The sequence below is a fragment of the Poecilia reticulata genome, chromosome 1 (genome assembly GCF_904066995.2).
Source record: "Poecilia reticulata chromosome 1, P_reticulata-male-v2, whole genome shotgun sequence".
Taxonomy (NCBI): domain Eukaryota; kingdom Metazoa; phylum Chordata; class Actinopteri; order Cyprinodontiformes; family Poeciliidae; genus Poecilia; species Poecilia reticulata.
The window spans coordinates 34,527,223-34,539,824 of NC_088830.1; the positions used below are offsets into that span (position 1 = coordinate 34,527,223).

Below are 12,602 nucleotides of genomic sequence, written 5' to 3' on the forward strand. Positions count from 1 at the left end.
TTCTGCCATAATTCGAAAGCTCACATTTTCAGCCCAAAAGCAGGAGTTCATGTCTTTTTCTGGACTTTCTGTTTAACACTCTACAATTATTCCCCCATGGAAATCTCCAAAAAAGCAGAACAAAAACAGAGCAAGCAGGGTGAAGGTGGAGTTGAATGAGGTGGAGTTTAAGGTGGAACCATAGTTTTAAGGTGGTAGGTTCTTATCAACTCCATGTATGAGCTTTATTTCCTCATTTTGTGTACCTGGGTTGTCCTAAAGCTGTGTTGTACCTGTCCAGCTGCCCTCTTCCCTGCGTGTGAACTCTGTCTGTGTGCTCAGGTGGATCATGAAGCTCCCGACCCGTCTGGATCTCAGCCTGACTGGTTCCACACGCTGCAGGTCCGACGGCTCAGGATTCCAAGAGGACGAAGCAACAGTGACCCGCTAAGAGCAGCGACTGCACAGGAAGTCTTCACCTGGGTCAGCTGATGATGTCATGACGTGTGTGATGCAGGCCGCCTCATGTTCTTCAGAAACTGAATCTTGATGTTTGCGCTGTGCTCAGAAAGCGGGTCTGGAGTTTGGAGCGGCCCAGTCGTACCTGAGTCTGGAGAAGCTGGGAGAAGGAGCGTTTGCCTCCGTCTACAAGGGCATAAGCAGGTCAGATGGTCCATGTATGATGACATCACCGAGTAAAACACAAATAAATTATTGAAAAAAACATACATTGTGATTTCCGGATGGATTTTAGATTGCGTCTCTTACAGTAGTAGACGTGGACCTGAGACGACCATTTCAGAACTCCATGATTTCTAAGTGGGAGAAAATCACGGAGGTCTCGTTGCGACTCGTTTTTCTGTTTAGGATCAACGGCCAGCTGGTGGCTCTGAAGGTGATCCGCATGAAGACAGACGAGGGGATCCCGTTCACCGCCATCAGAGAAGGTGATCAATGAGATCTGTACACCACCCGCCTGAGTCTATATGTGTCTGCACTCACCTGTGTGTGTGTGTGTGTGTGTGTGCGTGTGTGTGTGTGTGTGCGTGTGTGTGTGTGTGTGCGCGCCACAGCCTCTCTCTTAAAGCATCTGAAACACGCCAACATTGTCCTCCTGCATGACATCATCCACACCAGAGAGACGCTCACCTTCGTCTTTGAATATGTGGTGAGGAAGGCCCTGTCTCTTATGCAGCAGTTCCCAGTCTGACCTGAGGGGGCGCTGCAGATACAATCTCAGTCAGGCCATGTTGATTTGAGCTAAATGTTTAGAGCTGGCAGCAGATGTTTGATGTTTCGGGATCTCCAGCAGCTCTGATTCGCTGACTCGTATTTGTCTGGTGTTAGTGTAGTAGCTGCTGTCTTCCTGCAGGGGGCAGTGCAGCCCACACTGGTACATTGAAGCGTTCTGATCCTTGTGTTGCTGCTGCAGCAGACAGATCTGGCCCAGTACATGACGCAGCACCCAGGAGGACTTCATTCGCACAACGTGCGGGTATGTGCACACACAGCAGCAGGGGGCGCTGCAGGAACAGCATGTTGCACTGATGCTGTTCTTCCATGCAGATCTTCATGTTCCAGCTGCTGCGCGCCCTCAGCTACATCCACGGTCACAGGATCCTGCACCGAGACCTGAAGCCCCACAACCTGCTCATCAGCTACCTGGGAGAGCTCAAGCTGGCCGACTTCGGTGAGGAGCGCCCCCTACAGACTGACAGCTTTACACGCTAAGAAATTTAAAATGTGATGTTACTTGTTTCATCTGTTTAATGGAGAAGGACCTCGCTGCAGCAAACAGGAAGGGGCGGGACGGACCACTGTCAGCCTCTTACCTTATTTGGAAATGGGACCATTGCACTCCGGAAGTGAAGGGGGCGCTATTTCCTATATTATCCGCGGCCTCCCGTTTTAATTATCTTTTTATCTGTGATGTAGCTTCATCTGTAGGAAGGAGTTTCTCTCTCAGAATGTATTTCAACTTCTCTCTTTTATTTACTTCAGCGCAGCTCACAGTTTTTAACAAATTCCGTAGCTTTCTGTGAACTTAAATCTGCTACTTTTTCGCATCTTTTCGGGCCTGCAGTGCTGCTGCCTCTAGTGGCGTGGTGGTGGTAGCACAACTAATATAAATACATTACTAAATCAGAATACCAAAGTCTTTATTATTATTTATTAATTCTCGCATAACTAGAACCACAAAAGATAAAATCCCTCACAAAACACCAAACTTTTTAATTTTCTTAAGGAAGTAGAGCTAATTAAATGACATAAAACCTGAAAGTGGTTCCAGTTTCACTCGTTGGCCAACCTGTTGAAACTGTGGAAAGTTTTAAATACCTTGGATCATTTTTGGACAATCAGCTCAACTTGGCTGAAAACACTGATTACATTTTTAAGAAACGTCACTTTATCTTTTAAGACCCAGTGACATAACAAGTGCAACTCGCGCAAAACCTCTAGTTAGTTAGAGGTAACATTAGCTAACATTACCTCTAGTTAAGTAATGTTAACATTTTAACAATGAGTTAAAATGTTAAAACTTAAAAATTTAACTTTAGTTTTAAGTCACCTCAAGTTTTAACTGCTGAGTTTTAACTTTTCATCTCCGGCTGGTTTGATGACATGAGCAGCAGAAATATCAGGTAAATAGTGTTGAAACCAAAAACATCTGTCTAAACTGATCATCCAACCTCTTTATTCCTCAGTTTGAGCTCATGAAGGCGTCACTGTTTCCTCTGGTTAATATAAAACATCTATTAGACGTCATTCACTGACGGTGCAATAATTATTCTGAGCCAAATTAAATAATAACATTTATCTTTAGCATGCTAAGTGTTTACTTGATGCACTAATTGTTTATATTATGATTCTATTAATTAGTTTTATTTTATTGTTTTAGAGTCAAAGAAAAATTTCCACCTCAAAGACTAAATAGTTTAATCATATTTTTCCCATATATTGGACTCTACCAACAAAACAAAAATGTGGATTATTGCTTGTTTAACAATCCTGGTTATTCGTCTGTGAACCTAATTAATTTGTTCATTATTGACTTTTGCTAAATTAAATTTCTTATGTATACATTGTATATGGTATTTTTATTGTTGTTGATAATGTTGTTTTTCATGTCTTATTTCTTTTCTTCCTCCTATAAGTGGAGATGTATAGATATTATTTATAATGTATAAAGGTGTTGTTTATGTCACCTAATTTACATCCTGAAGAAAAATATGGTATTTTAGAAGATAATTTATCTTTCACGTTGCCAGTAATGGCGAAATTAATAGTAAATAATAAAGACTTTGGTATTCTGATTTAGTAATGTATTTACATTAGTTGTGCTACCACCACGCCACTAGAGGCAGTAGCACTGCAGGCCCGAAAAGATGCGACTAAGAAGCAGATATAGAAGAACACAGAAAGCTACGGAATTTGTTAAAAGCTGTGAGCTTCGCTGAAGTAAATAAAAGAGAGAAGTTGAAATACATGCTGAGAGTGAAACTCTTTCCTACAGATGAAGCTACATCACAGATTTCAAAAGAAAATTTAAACGGGAGGCCGCGGATAATATAGGAAATAGCGCCCCCTTCACTTCCGGAGTGCAATGGTCCCATTTCCAAATAAGGTAAGAGGCTGGCAGTGGTCCGTCCCGCCCCTTCCTGTTTGCTGCAGCGAGGTGGACTTGGTTTAATGTGCAAATTACTTTGTAAAGTCATCCTGTCGCTTTAACTCTAATGGGTATTTATGCAAATTAACGTTGTCCCTAGTTGTTTTCCGTTTTCACACCAACTGCGTACAGTTGGGCAGCAGCACTCCAAGCTGCTTTTGGTGTCAAAAAACAGTTTTAGTTGTTTTTTTAACACCAAACCAGGATGAAGTGCTGCTAGCATGAACTGTAGAAATTAGAGTAAAAATGGAGTCTGAGCTGAAAAATACCAAAAATAATTAAAATAATAAAACAAAATCTTTGCTTAATCTGTGGATTCTGGTGACGTTTCATGTGGAAGTAAACTAGGTTAACCCAATTACTGTGATGACGCAATACGGAAAGCAACTAGGGACAATATTTATTTGCATGTTATGTAAAAACAATGAAACGTGCTTATGGTCAGCATAAAATGGAATTTTAAATATTAATCTGAACATAAAACAAGCATCATCAGAGTTTCATTTCCTGGAAATGAAGTTTTGGATAAAAATGCTTGATCTCATAATCTATTTAAATGAAGTCAATGGAAAAAGTGAAGCATTTGAAAGCAGTAAGTACTGATGAATGTTTGAAAATGTGACAGTAAAGTTCGGCCAGCAAGGTTTCCCACAATGCATTGGGCCACCAGCAGCAGCAGCAACTAATTAAACCACTTTTTATTCGACTCAATAATTGGTTTTAAGACGTTTAAGTCTAAAACATAAACACCAAATCTTGGTCTATGCAGAAATCATGAATAAGGCGCTTATTGAATTGTTTAAGTTTAATATTTGAATTCACACACCATGAGCGACATGGATGATTATTTTCATGACTGCTCTGCAAATAATTGTTTTACTTAAGGAAAGTGAAGAAACTGTCTCTGCTTGACCGGGTTTGACGTCACTGTTCTTAAATTTCACTTTATATAATATGTTGTAGTGAGTTAGATTTGTCTAATTAATCCAATGAAACAAAAATAATTTGAATGTTTCCTTTAATGAACTCAGTTCTGTCAACTGGTTCCTCTAAACCCTCATTATAACTTAATGTTGAACAAACTGTGAATTTAACTCCAGCATCAAGTTAAACAGACTTTAGTCTAAACCAGGGGTGTCAAACTCCAGTCCTGAAGGGCCGCTGTCCTGCAGTTTTTAGATGTGCCACAGGTACAAAACACCTGAATCAAATGGCTTAATTATACCTCCTCAGTTCTCCAAAGCCTTGCTAATGACCTAATTATTCTATTCAGGTGTGGTGCAGCAGAGGCACTTCTAAAAGTTGCAGGACACCGGCCCTCGAGGACTGGAGTTTGACACCCCTGGTCTAAACTGTTGAATTTGCTGAACTGAGTTTGTTTGTCTAATGATTTTGTTGAAAATGTGAAACTCTTTACATTTAATGAACCAGGTTTAGTGGAACCATTGACATAACTTGGTTAAGTAAATTCAACCTTTCATTTCTTACACTGTAGCACAAAATATTTAGTGTTTTCACTGTTAGAAAAAGCACAGGCCTCTGCTGTGCTTTTAACCCTGAGGGACTCCATGGTGCAGGGCTGGCCCGGTCCAAGTCCATTCCCGCCCAGAACTTCTCCTCCGAGGTGGTGACGCTGTGGTATCGGCCCCCCGACGTTCTGATGGGATCCATCCACTATTCTACGGCCCTGGACATGTGGTGAGCGCCGCCGCCGCCGCTGCCGCCGCCGCCGCCGCTCCCATGATCACTAAGGGTTGCTTTGTTTCAATCAGGGGGGCGGGCTGCATCTTCATAGAGATGCTGCAGGGATCGCCAGCGTTCGCCGGAGGTTCTGATGAGCTGGAGCAGCTGCAGAACATCTGGACGGTGAGTTCACCAAGTTCTGATCGGGTCTCCGTTAAGCACCACCTTAAAGGCTTTGGTTTTGTGGCGGCCGTGTGTTGGTGGTCTTCTGCAGGTTCTGGGCGTCCCATCAGAGGACAGCTGGCCTGGGGTCAGTCTGCTGCCTAATTACAGACCAGGTGAGCTCACCTGTCTACGTCCACATGCTGACAGTACGCAGCACATTAACTTACATTTCTGTTTTCACCTTAGAGAGGTTCATTGACTGCAGGCCGAAGCTTTTTACAGATGTCTGGAAAAGGTAAGCTAAGCTAAGACAAGGTCATTTTATTTATACAGCAGATTTTCAGCAACAAGTCAATTCAAATTGCTTTACATGAATTAGAAGGAAATAGAAGCAAAATAACAAACCAAAGGAAAGAGCAAAAGAAGAAAAAGTATAAAACTACATATTGTTTCCCCATGTTTAAGAATAAGTGGTCCGTAATTTATAAACTAGTGGGGTTTTTCTCTGGGTTCTTGTTCTGATAATGTTGAGTCATCTGGATTATAAGTTTGTTCAAATTCCTTTTCTGGGTTGCAAGTACTATAAGTACGCCATCATTTATAATAGAAGTAGTTTTTCTGGGAAAAGTAATAGAGGTTTCTCTGAATAATAAACTAACAAGTATAATATTGGTCTAAATCAGTACTTCTCAAATAGCCCCCCTCCCCCCACAGGGGGGCGTGCGAAGTGTCAGGGGGGGCGAGGAGCAGGACTTTATAAATGTCTTTATTCATGTTAGCTGATAAACAAGCTTCCGGTCAATAGGTGGCAGCAGTTTTCTAACTAATCAACAGGCTGCCTGTTCCAGGCCCTGTAGTAAAGAGAAGGACCTCGCTGCAGCAAACAGGAAGGGGCGGGACGAACGACTCTTATCTTATTTGGAAATGGGACCATTGCACTCCAGAACTGAAGGGGGCGCTATTTCCTACATTATCCACGGCCTTCCGTTTTAATTTCTTTTGAACTCTGTGATTTATTTTCATCTTTTCCATCACTGTCTGTATGGAACCTCTGGATTACCTGAAGGACCTCCTTACTTCACATTCAACTTCTAGACTCTTCTGATCCCCAGCCTGTAATCTTCTCCACCTTCCTCCATCCACACTAAGGATTCTGGGTGATCAGGTTTTGGCTGTGGCTCCTCGTCTGTGGATGATTTTTCTCCCGGACTCTTTGAGAGCCCAGCAATTATTGTCCGATTTTAAAACTTTTCTTTTTAGACAAGAATCCTCCACTTTTCAATGACTTTTTTATTGTTTTTGATTGTTGATTTTATCTGTTTTTAGCTGCACCATGTCGCACTTTGAGATTTTTATTAATGAAAAGTGCGCTATAAATTAAATTGATTATTATTATTATTATCTTTAGGAAGAAGTTTCACTCTCAGAATGTATTTGAACTTCTTTCTTTTATTTTCTTCAGCACAGCTCAGAGTTTTTAACAAATTCAGTCGTTTTTTAAATCTGCTCCTTAGTCGCATCTCTTCGGGTCCTCTACCGCCTCTAGTGGCGTGGGGAGGTATCACAGCTAATCTAATTACACTAAATCAGAATACCGCAACGTTTTTATTATTTACTATTCATTTCAGAATTACTGGCAAAAAATAAAAGATAAAGATGAAAGATTAATTATCTTATAAAACTTTTTTTCATTTTCTTAAGGATGTAGAGCTAATTAAATGACAATACTTTTATACATTATAAATAATATCTGTATATCTCCATCAATTATGGGAGGAACAAAAGAAAGAAGGAGACATGAAAAAAGCCTGATCAACTATAATAAAAATACCATTTGCAATCTATACGTAAGAAATTTAGTTGAGCAAAAGTCGATAACAAACAAATGAATTAGGTACAGAAGAACAACAAGCCAGGTTGTTAAACAGATACAAGCAAAAATTCACTTTTCTGTTTTTACAGTGCCGTGTTTATTATTCTGACAGACTTTTTGTTGGTAGAGTCTTATATATAGGAAAAATTTAATGAAATTATTTAATAAATCAAGGGGGAAACTTTCCTTCGATTTCATAGAATCATAGAATCACATTATCAACAATTTGTGAGTAAAGCAAAACACTAAGCAGCCTATAGATAAATGTTATTTAGTTTGGTTAAGAATAATTATTGCTCTGTCAATAAATGACGTCTAATAGATGCTCCTAGTTGCCAGAGGAAAATAAAGTAACGTCTTCATGAGCTCAGAGGTTTAAACTGATGAATAACGAGGATTTATGCTTTCAGCAAACAGTTGAGACAGAGATGTTTTTGGTTTCATGTACCTGCCGTTCAAACTATTCTTAAAAGATTGTCTGTTAGTCTGCAGCTCATGTGACCAAACCAGCCGAGATAAAAGGTTAAAACTTGAGTTAAAACTCAAGTTAGAATGTTTTAACATTTGAACTCAACAACCTCTAGTTGGGTCAGCCCAAGATAACAAGGTCATGTTAAAGGTCGAGTCTCTGAGGACAGTTCTTAACGATGTAGTCAGTTTTCCAGCTAAGCTAAGCTGACTGTCCAGGAACGACACAAGGAATGTTAAATGTTTCAACAGGTCGGCCATCGAGAGAAACTTTAATCACTTTCTGTTCTTGTTCTTCTGTGAGGGAATTTATCTTTTACTGTTCCAGTAATGACAGAACCCATAATAAGTAATAAAGACTTTGTGGTATTCTGATTTAGTGATTAATTAATTAGTTGTGTTACCTCCCCACGCCACTAGAGGCAGTAGCGGGCCCGAAGAGATGTGACTAAGGAGCAGATTTAGAAGTTCACCGAAAACTACAGAATTTGTTAAAAACTGTGAAGTAAATAAAAGAGAGAAGTTCAAATACATGCCGAGAGTGAAAATCCTTCTCAAAAATGAAGATTTGTCGCAGATTTCAAAAGAAAATAAAAACGGGAGGCCGCGGATAATATAGGAAATAGCGCCCCCTTCAGTTCCGGAGTGCAATGGTCCCATTTCCAAATAAGGTAAGAGACTGACAGCGGTCCGTCCCGCCCCTTCCTGTTTGCTGCAGCGAGGTGGACTTGGAAAAAACAGAGAATGACACAAGAGCGGGTGTTTTGAAATATGTCTACCATCATAGAGGAGAATTAAAGAAGTTTGACGGTGAAAGACAAAACGGCAGCAGAGGTCAGTAAAGCAAGCATGACAGTTTTATGGCCAGGCTACCAACTATAACCCAACAAAACACTCAGTGTTCCCTAATTTAGCTCAGTAGAGTTAAAAGTTTTCATAAAATTACGACTTTATTCTCGTCCAACTTTACTCGTATTTAAAACAAATCAAAAACTCAGAGCCTTAAACTCCATCATAAGCAAGTAACTGTAGCTCACAGAAAAAGGCCAGGAAATAGACGAAACCTTTATTTTTATTAATGCAAAATGTTATACACTTTTCATATCATCTGACAACCTGAAAATATTGCTGCAAATTTTTATGTTAAAATCTTTATAGTTTGTCTAAACTGAAGAAGCTGACAGTGGCCAACACTTAGTTAAAAGTTTTCCTGTATGAAGTCTAAAATGCACATCCTGGTGAATCACTAACTGCTAGTGATTCACTTAATAAACTGATTTTGGAAATTATTTTGGGCCTTGGAACAATAAAACAGCGGTTTTGATAATAAGGTCATACAATGCTGGAGTCTGGTTGGCACAGGTAATTAAATATGAACAGTAAAATAATGATCCCCAGAGGGGCATGGCAGAAAATAACTGAGAAACTCTGGGTTAAATAGTACTTCACAATGTAAAAAGTCTTAAACTAAACCAGGGCTGCCCAAACTTTTTGAGACCAGCATCTACTTTTTCTCTCACCAACCAAATGAGATCCACATGACGCAGATATAAAAAGGATAAATTAAACTCTATTGACTTACTTTGTATTTTATATGCACATATAAAATACAGAAATATTAAAGTGATAGAAACCTGATGCAGTTTCTTCCTCAGTGAGATTCGGACACTGGCAGCAGGTTACAGTCCAGAGGCTCAATAGGAGTGAAATCAGGCAGAAACATTGAATCTACGTTTCAACCATAACTGACACTATTTCAATGTTGCATCTGAATGTGGATCTGCATGAACATTTGGGTTGATTTTATGTGGAAAAGCCAAAGATTTATGTAAATGTTTTGGTCCAGTAGGTCTACATCATAACACACCACTGAAAGTTTCTTCACTGGCGTTAAACACTATTTTATTGGCAGATGATGGGAATATGTTGTTCAAAATGATCTTACATTACCAAAACTGTGTGTACAAAAGGTTTTAAAAGGCAACATGGGATTGATATAACATTTTATATAAGAAAACAGTCATAGATCTGTAAACGTATTTGACTGTCTGAACATCAGTCTGTTGTCCATGAAGGTCCAGGAGGTTCAGCTTGTTCTGTAAGAACCAGGAAACAGGACTAGTTGGGTAACAGGTCCGACTCTGGTTGGTGTCACCTTGGCTCCTTGGTGCCTTGGTGCCTTGGCTCCTTGGTGCCTTGGCTCCTTGGTGCCTTGGTGCCTTGGCTCCTTGGTGCCTTGGCTCCTTGGCTCCTTGGTGCCTTGGCTCCTTGGCTCCTTGGTGCCTTGGCTCCTTGGCTCCTTGGTGCCTTGGCTCCTTGGTGCCTTGGCTCCTTGGCTCCTTGGTGCCTTGGCTCCTTGGCTCCTTCCTCCCACTGTGGCGCCTAATGAAGCCACTTCCTGACCTTTTCCCTGAGGTCAGCTAGCTTTGGGTCAAACTGCTGAGACACAGAGATGAGAGTGAGGAAGGGTTAGAAAGATGATGAACATTAGAAACGTTCTGAAACACATTGAAATATTAAATGGTGGTTATAGAACAAACAAAGCATTCCCCATGTACTCAGTTAAATTAATGAAGACACACTAATGAATATTAATTAATATTTATCTTAGTTGACATGGACAGTAACATTTACCCATCAAGCTGCAGCATAATGTAGCATTTATGATGCTGCACTCATGTTAAAATGAGGGAATCAATATTTAAAATAAAGTTCTGTGTATCAGAAAACCTAAAGATAAAACTCAATCTGTGGTGATTAACAGCCTCCTGCAGGACTGATGGCTGCAGAAGGTCATGCAACTATGTGAATCAGCTGTTCTGGATCAGAGGCACATCAAGCACATCATAACAATTAGAAAACAAGTGATTTAAAACTATTTAAAGCAGCAGCAGCAGCTCTGAGCTTCCTTGGCACCTCATGCTCTCCCAGACCAGACAACAGGCCCCATCCTGTTTAAAAAAACTCAAATCCCACAAAGATTTCATACTTTTAGGCATACAATTACAAGGGGGTCACACTCTTAAGCCTCCCTGGTCTATTCAGGCGTCCTGGAGAGGAGGGTCTGTCGGATAGTCGAACCTCGGATTCAGGAAGAGCAGTGTGGTTCTGGCCTGGTGCTGGTGCCTCCAGCACCAGGACCTCCTGACCCCATGAGGGATAAGGGTGTTAGAAAATGGATGGATGGAGGAGCTGCTAACATGCTTTATGCTCAGTCTCTGCTCCTCTGCATCAGGTTGGAGCAGCTCTCCTGTAAGACTGGTGACCTGGCCCAGAAGATGCTCAGGCTGGTTCCGACGGAACGGATTTCAGCTCAGGAGGCTTTGCAGCATCCATATTTTAGCACGCTTCCTGCTCCCATCATGCACCTCAGAGACGGTAAGACCACCACCTGCTAACGAGCTACAAACAAATTATTTTCAGATGAATGTGTAATACTGAGGGTTCAATATAGAACCATGGTGCAGAGATTTTATATTCCGATTTGCTAAATGTAGCCACTATAAGCTCCACCTGTGAACAGGTTGGCTTAACAGTCCAAGTAAAGCTGTGCTCTGATTGGCCAGTCTCTAAAGCCAGCAGGGGGCAGCACTTCCAGCTGTCAGGACAACCGGAGCTTAGCGGAGAGGCTGCGTCTCCTCACTGAGAGTTCAGAAGGTTTTTAACCATCAGCGGCTTCTGCATGACCAGATCATGTTCAGGACCTTCTAACGTCAGCATCACATCTTATACACAGAAGAAAATCCACATTACTTGAATGAAAGTATAATTTGCTGTTTTTCAGCTGTGTCCATCTTCAAGGTTCCTGGAGTTTGCCTGGAGACAGAGTTCAGAGACATCTGGAACCCCGGACAAAAACTGAAGTCTGCCCGGCTTCCTGCCGCCAGCTGTTGGTGATCAAACCGCCAATCAGATCAGCTGGATCTGACAAGACGAGGAAAGGGGCAAATCAACCCTTTAGGGAGACGGATTCATAAACTAGGGATGGATTTCTGATGCACCGGTCCAGTTCAGCTGCGGCTATGATGCAGTGGCTCTCCCTCATCAGAGGTCACTGATGGGGGAAGCTTTGGAGTCCTTTGGACTTGATCAACACAATGCAGAACGTTTTGCAGAAAACCTAAATAAAACGTTGAGCGTCTCCAGCGGGTGTCGTCCTTCCAGTTCTTTTCCTGAATCGACATGAAGCCGATCTAGAGACTCGTTCTGCTCTTCCAGAAACAGGTTCTGGTCCACAGGGCGTAACCGTTTCTGTTCTGTTTCAGGCTGCAACACGTCTCCGTCTGTCGGCTTCAGGCTCAGAGTTCCTGTGTGTCCATCAAGTCTTAGTCTCTCCTCGGGTCTCTGCATGTCTTTCTGTGCTATAGTCAGAGGAGAGCAGGCAGGAGATGCTCTCTGAAGCTGACGTCTGCCTGACCATTGATGTGACCAAGAGCCAGAAGCTGCAACTTCTGAGATGCTTATGCATTTATGTATATATACATTTACATATATTTGTTTATACATTTGATTTCCAAAGAAATTAAAGGAAAACATTCAGAGCTCTGGAAATCTGCTGAAGCTGTTGCCTTTTTCACCTCGACTGGTTTTCATCCTGTTGAAGGTTTTACAACCCCAAAGCTTTAAAAAGGTTAACGATTTATTAACCTTTATATTATTATTATTATTATTAATAATAATTTAGAAACACTGAGGGCTGCACAGTGGTGCAGTGGGTAGAGCTGCTGCCTTGCAGCAAGAAGGTTCTGGGTTCGATTCCTGGTCTCC

The 12,602-nt window shown here is 41.3% G+C and overlaps 1 protein-coding gene across 3 annotated transcripts in view; it reads left to right on the forward strand.

Annotated features, from left to right (window-relative positions):
* cdk15 (cyclin-dependent kinase 15) overlaps positions 1–11,976 on the forward strand; it is a 13,240-nt gene extending 1,264 nt beyond the window's left edge. The window contains exons 2-13 of one of the 3 annotated variants that reach the window (XM_008420588.3): positions 322–462; positions 548–642; positions 847–926; positions 1,053–1,147; positions 1,412–1,474; positions 1,546–1,669; positions 5,224–5,344; positions 5,419–5,512; positions 5,604–5,667; positions 5,741–5,789; positions 11,071–11,213; positions 11,620–11,976. In XM_008420588.3, coding sequence (XP_008418810.2) covers positions 322–462; positions 548–642; positions 847–926; positions 1,053–1,147; positions 1,412–1,474; positions 1,546–1,669; positions 5,224–5,344; positions 5,419–5,512; positions 5,604–5,667; positions 5,741–5,789; positions 11,071–11,213; positions 11,620–11,732 — 1,182 coding nt within the window. In that variant the 3' untranslated portion in view covers positions 11,733–11,976. Of the gene's footprint in view, positions 463–547; positions 643–846; positions 927–1,052; positions 1,148–1,326; positions 1,475–1,545; positions 1,670–5,170; positions 5,345–5,418; positions 5,513–5,561; positions 5,668–5,740; positions 5,790–11,070; positions 11,214–11,619 lie in introns of all 3 variants that reach the window. The other 2 variants (XM_081612307.1, XM_081612313.1) reach the window with 2 other exon arrangements.
* Positions 11,977–12,602: the final 626 nt, after the last annotated feature.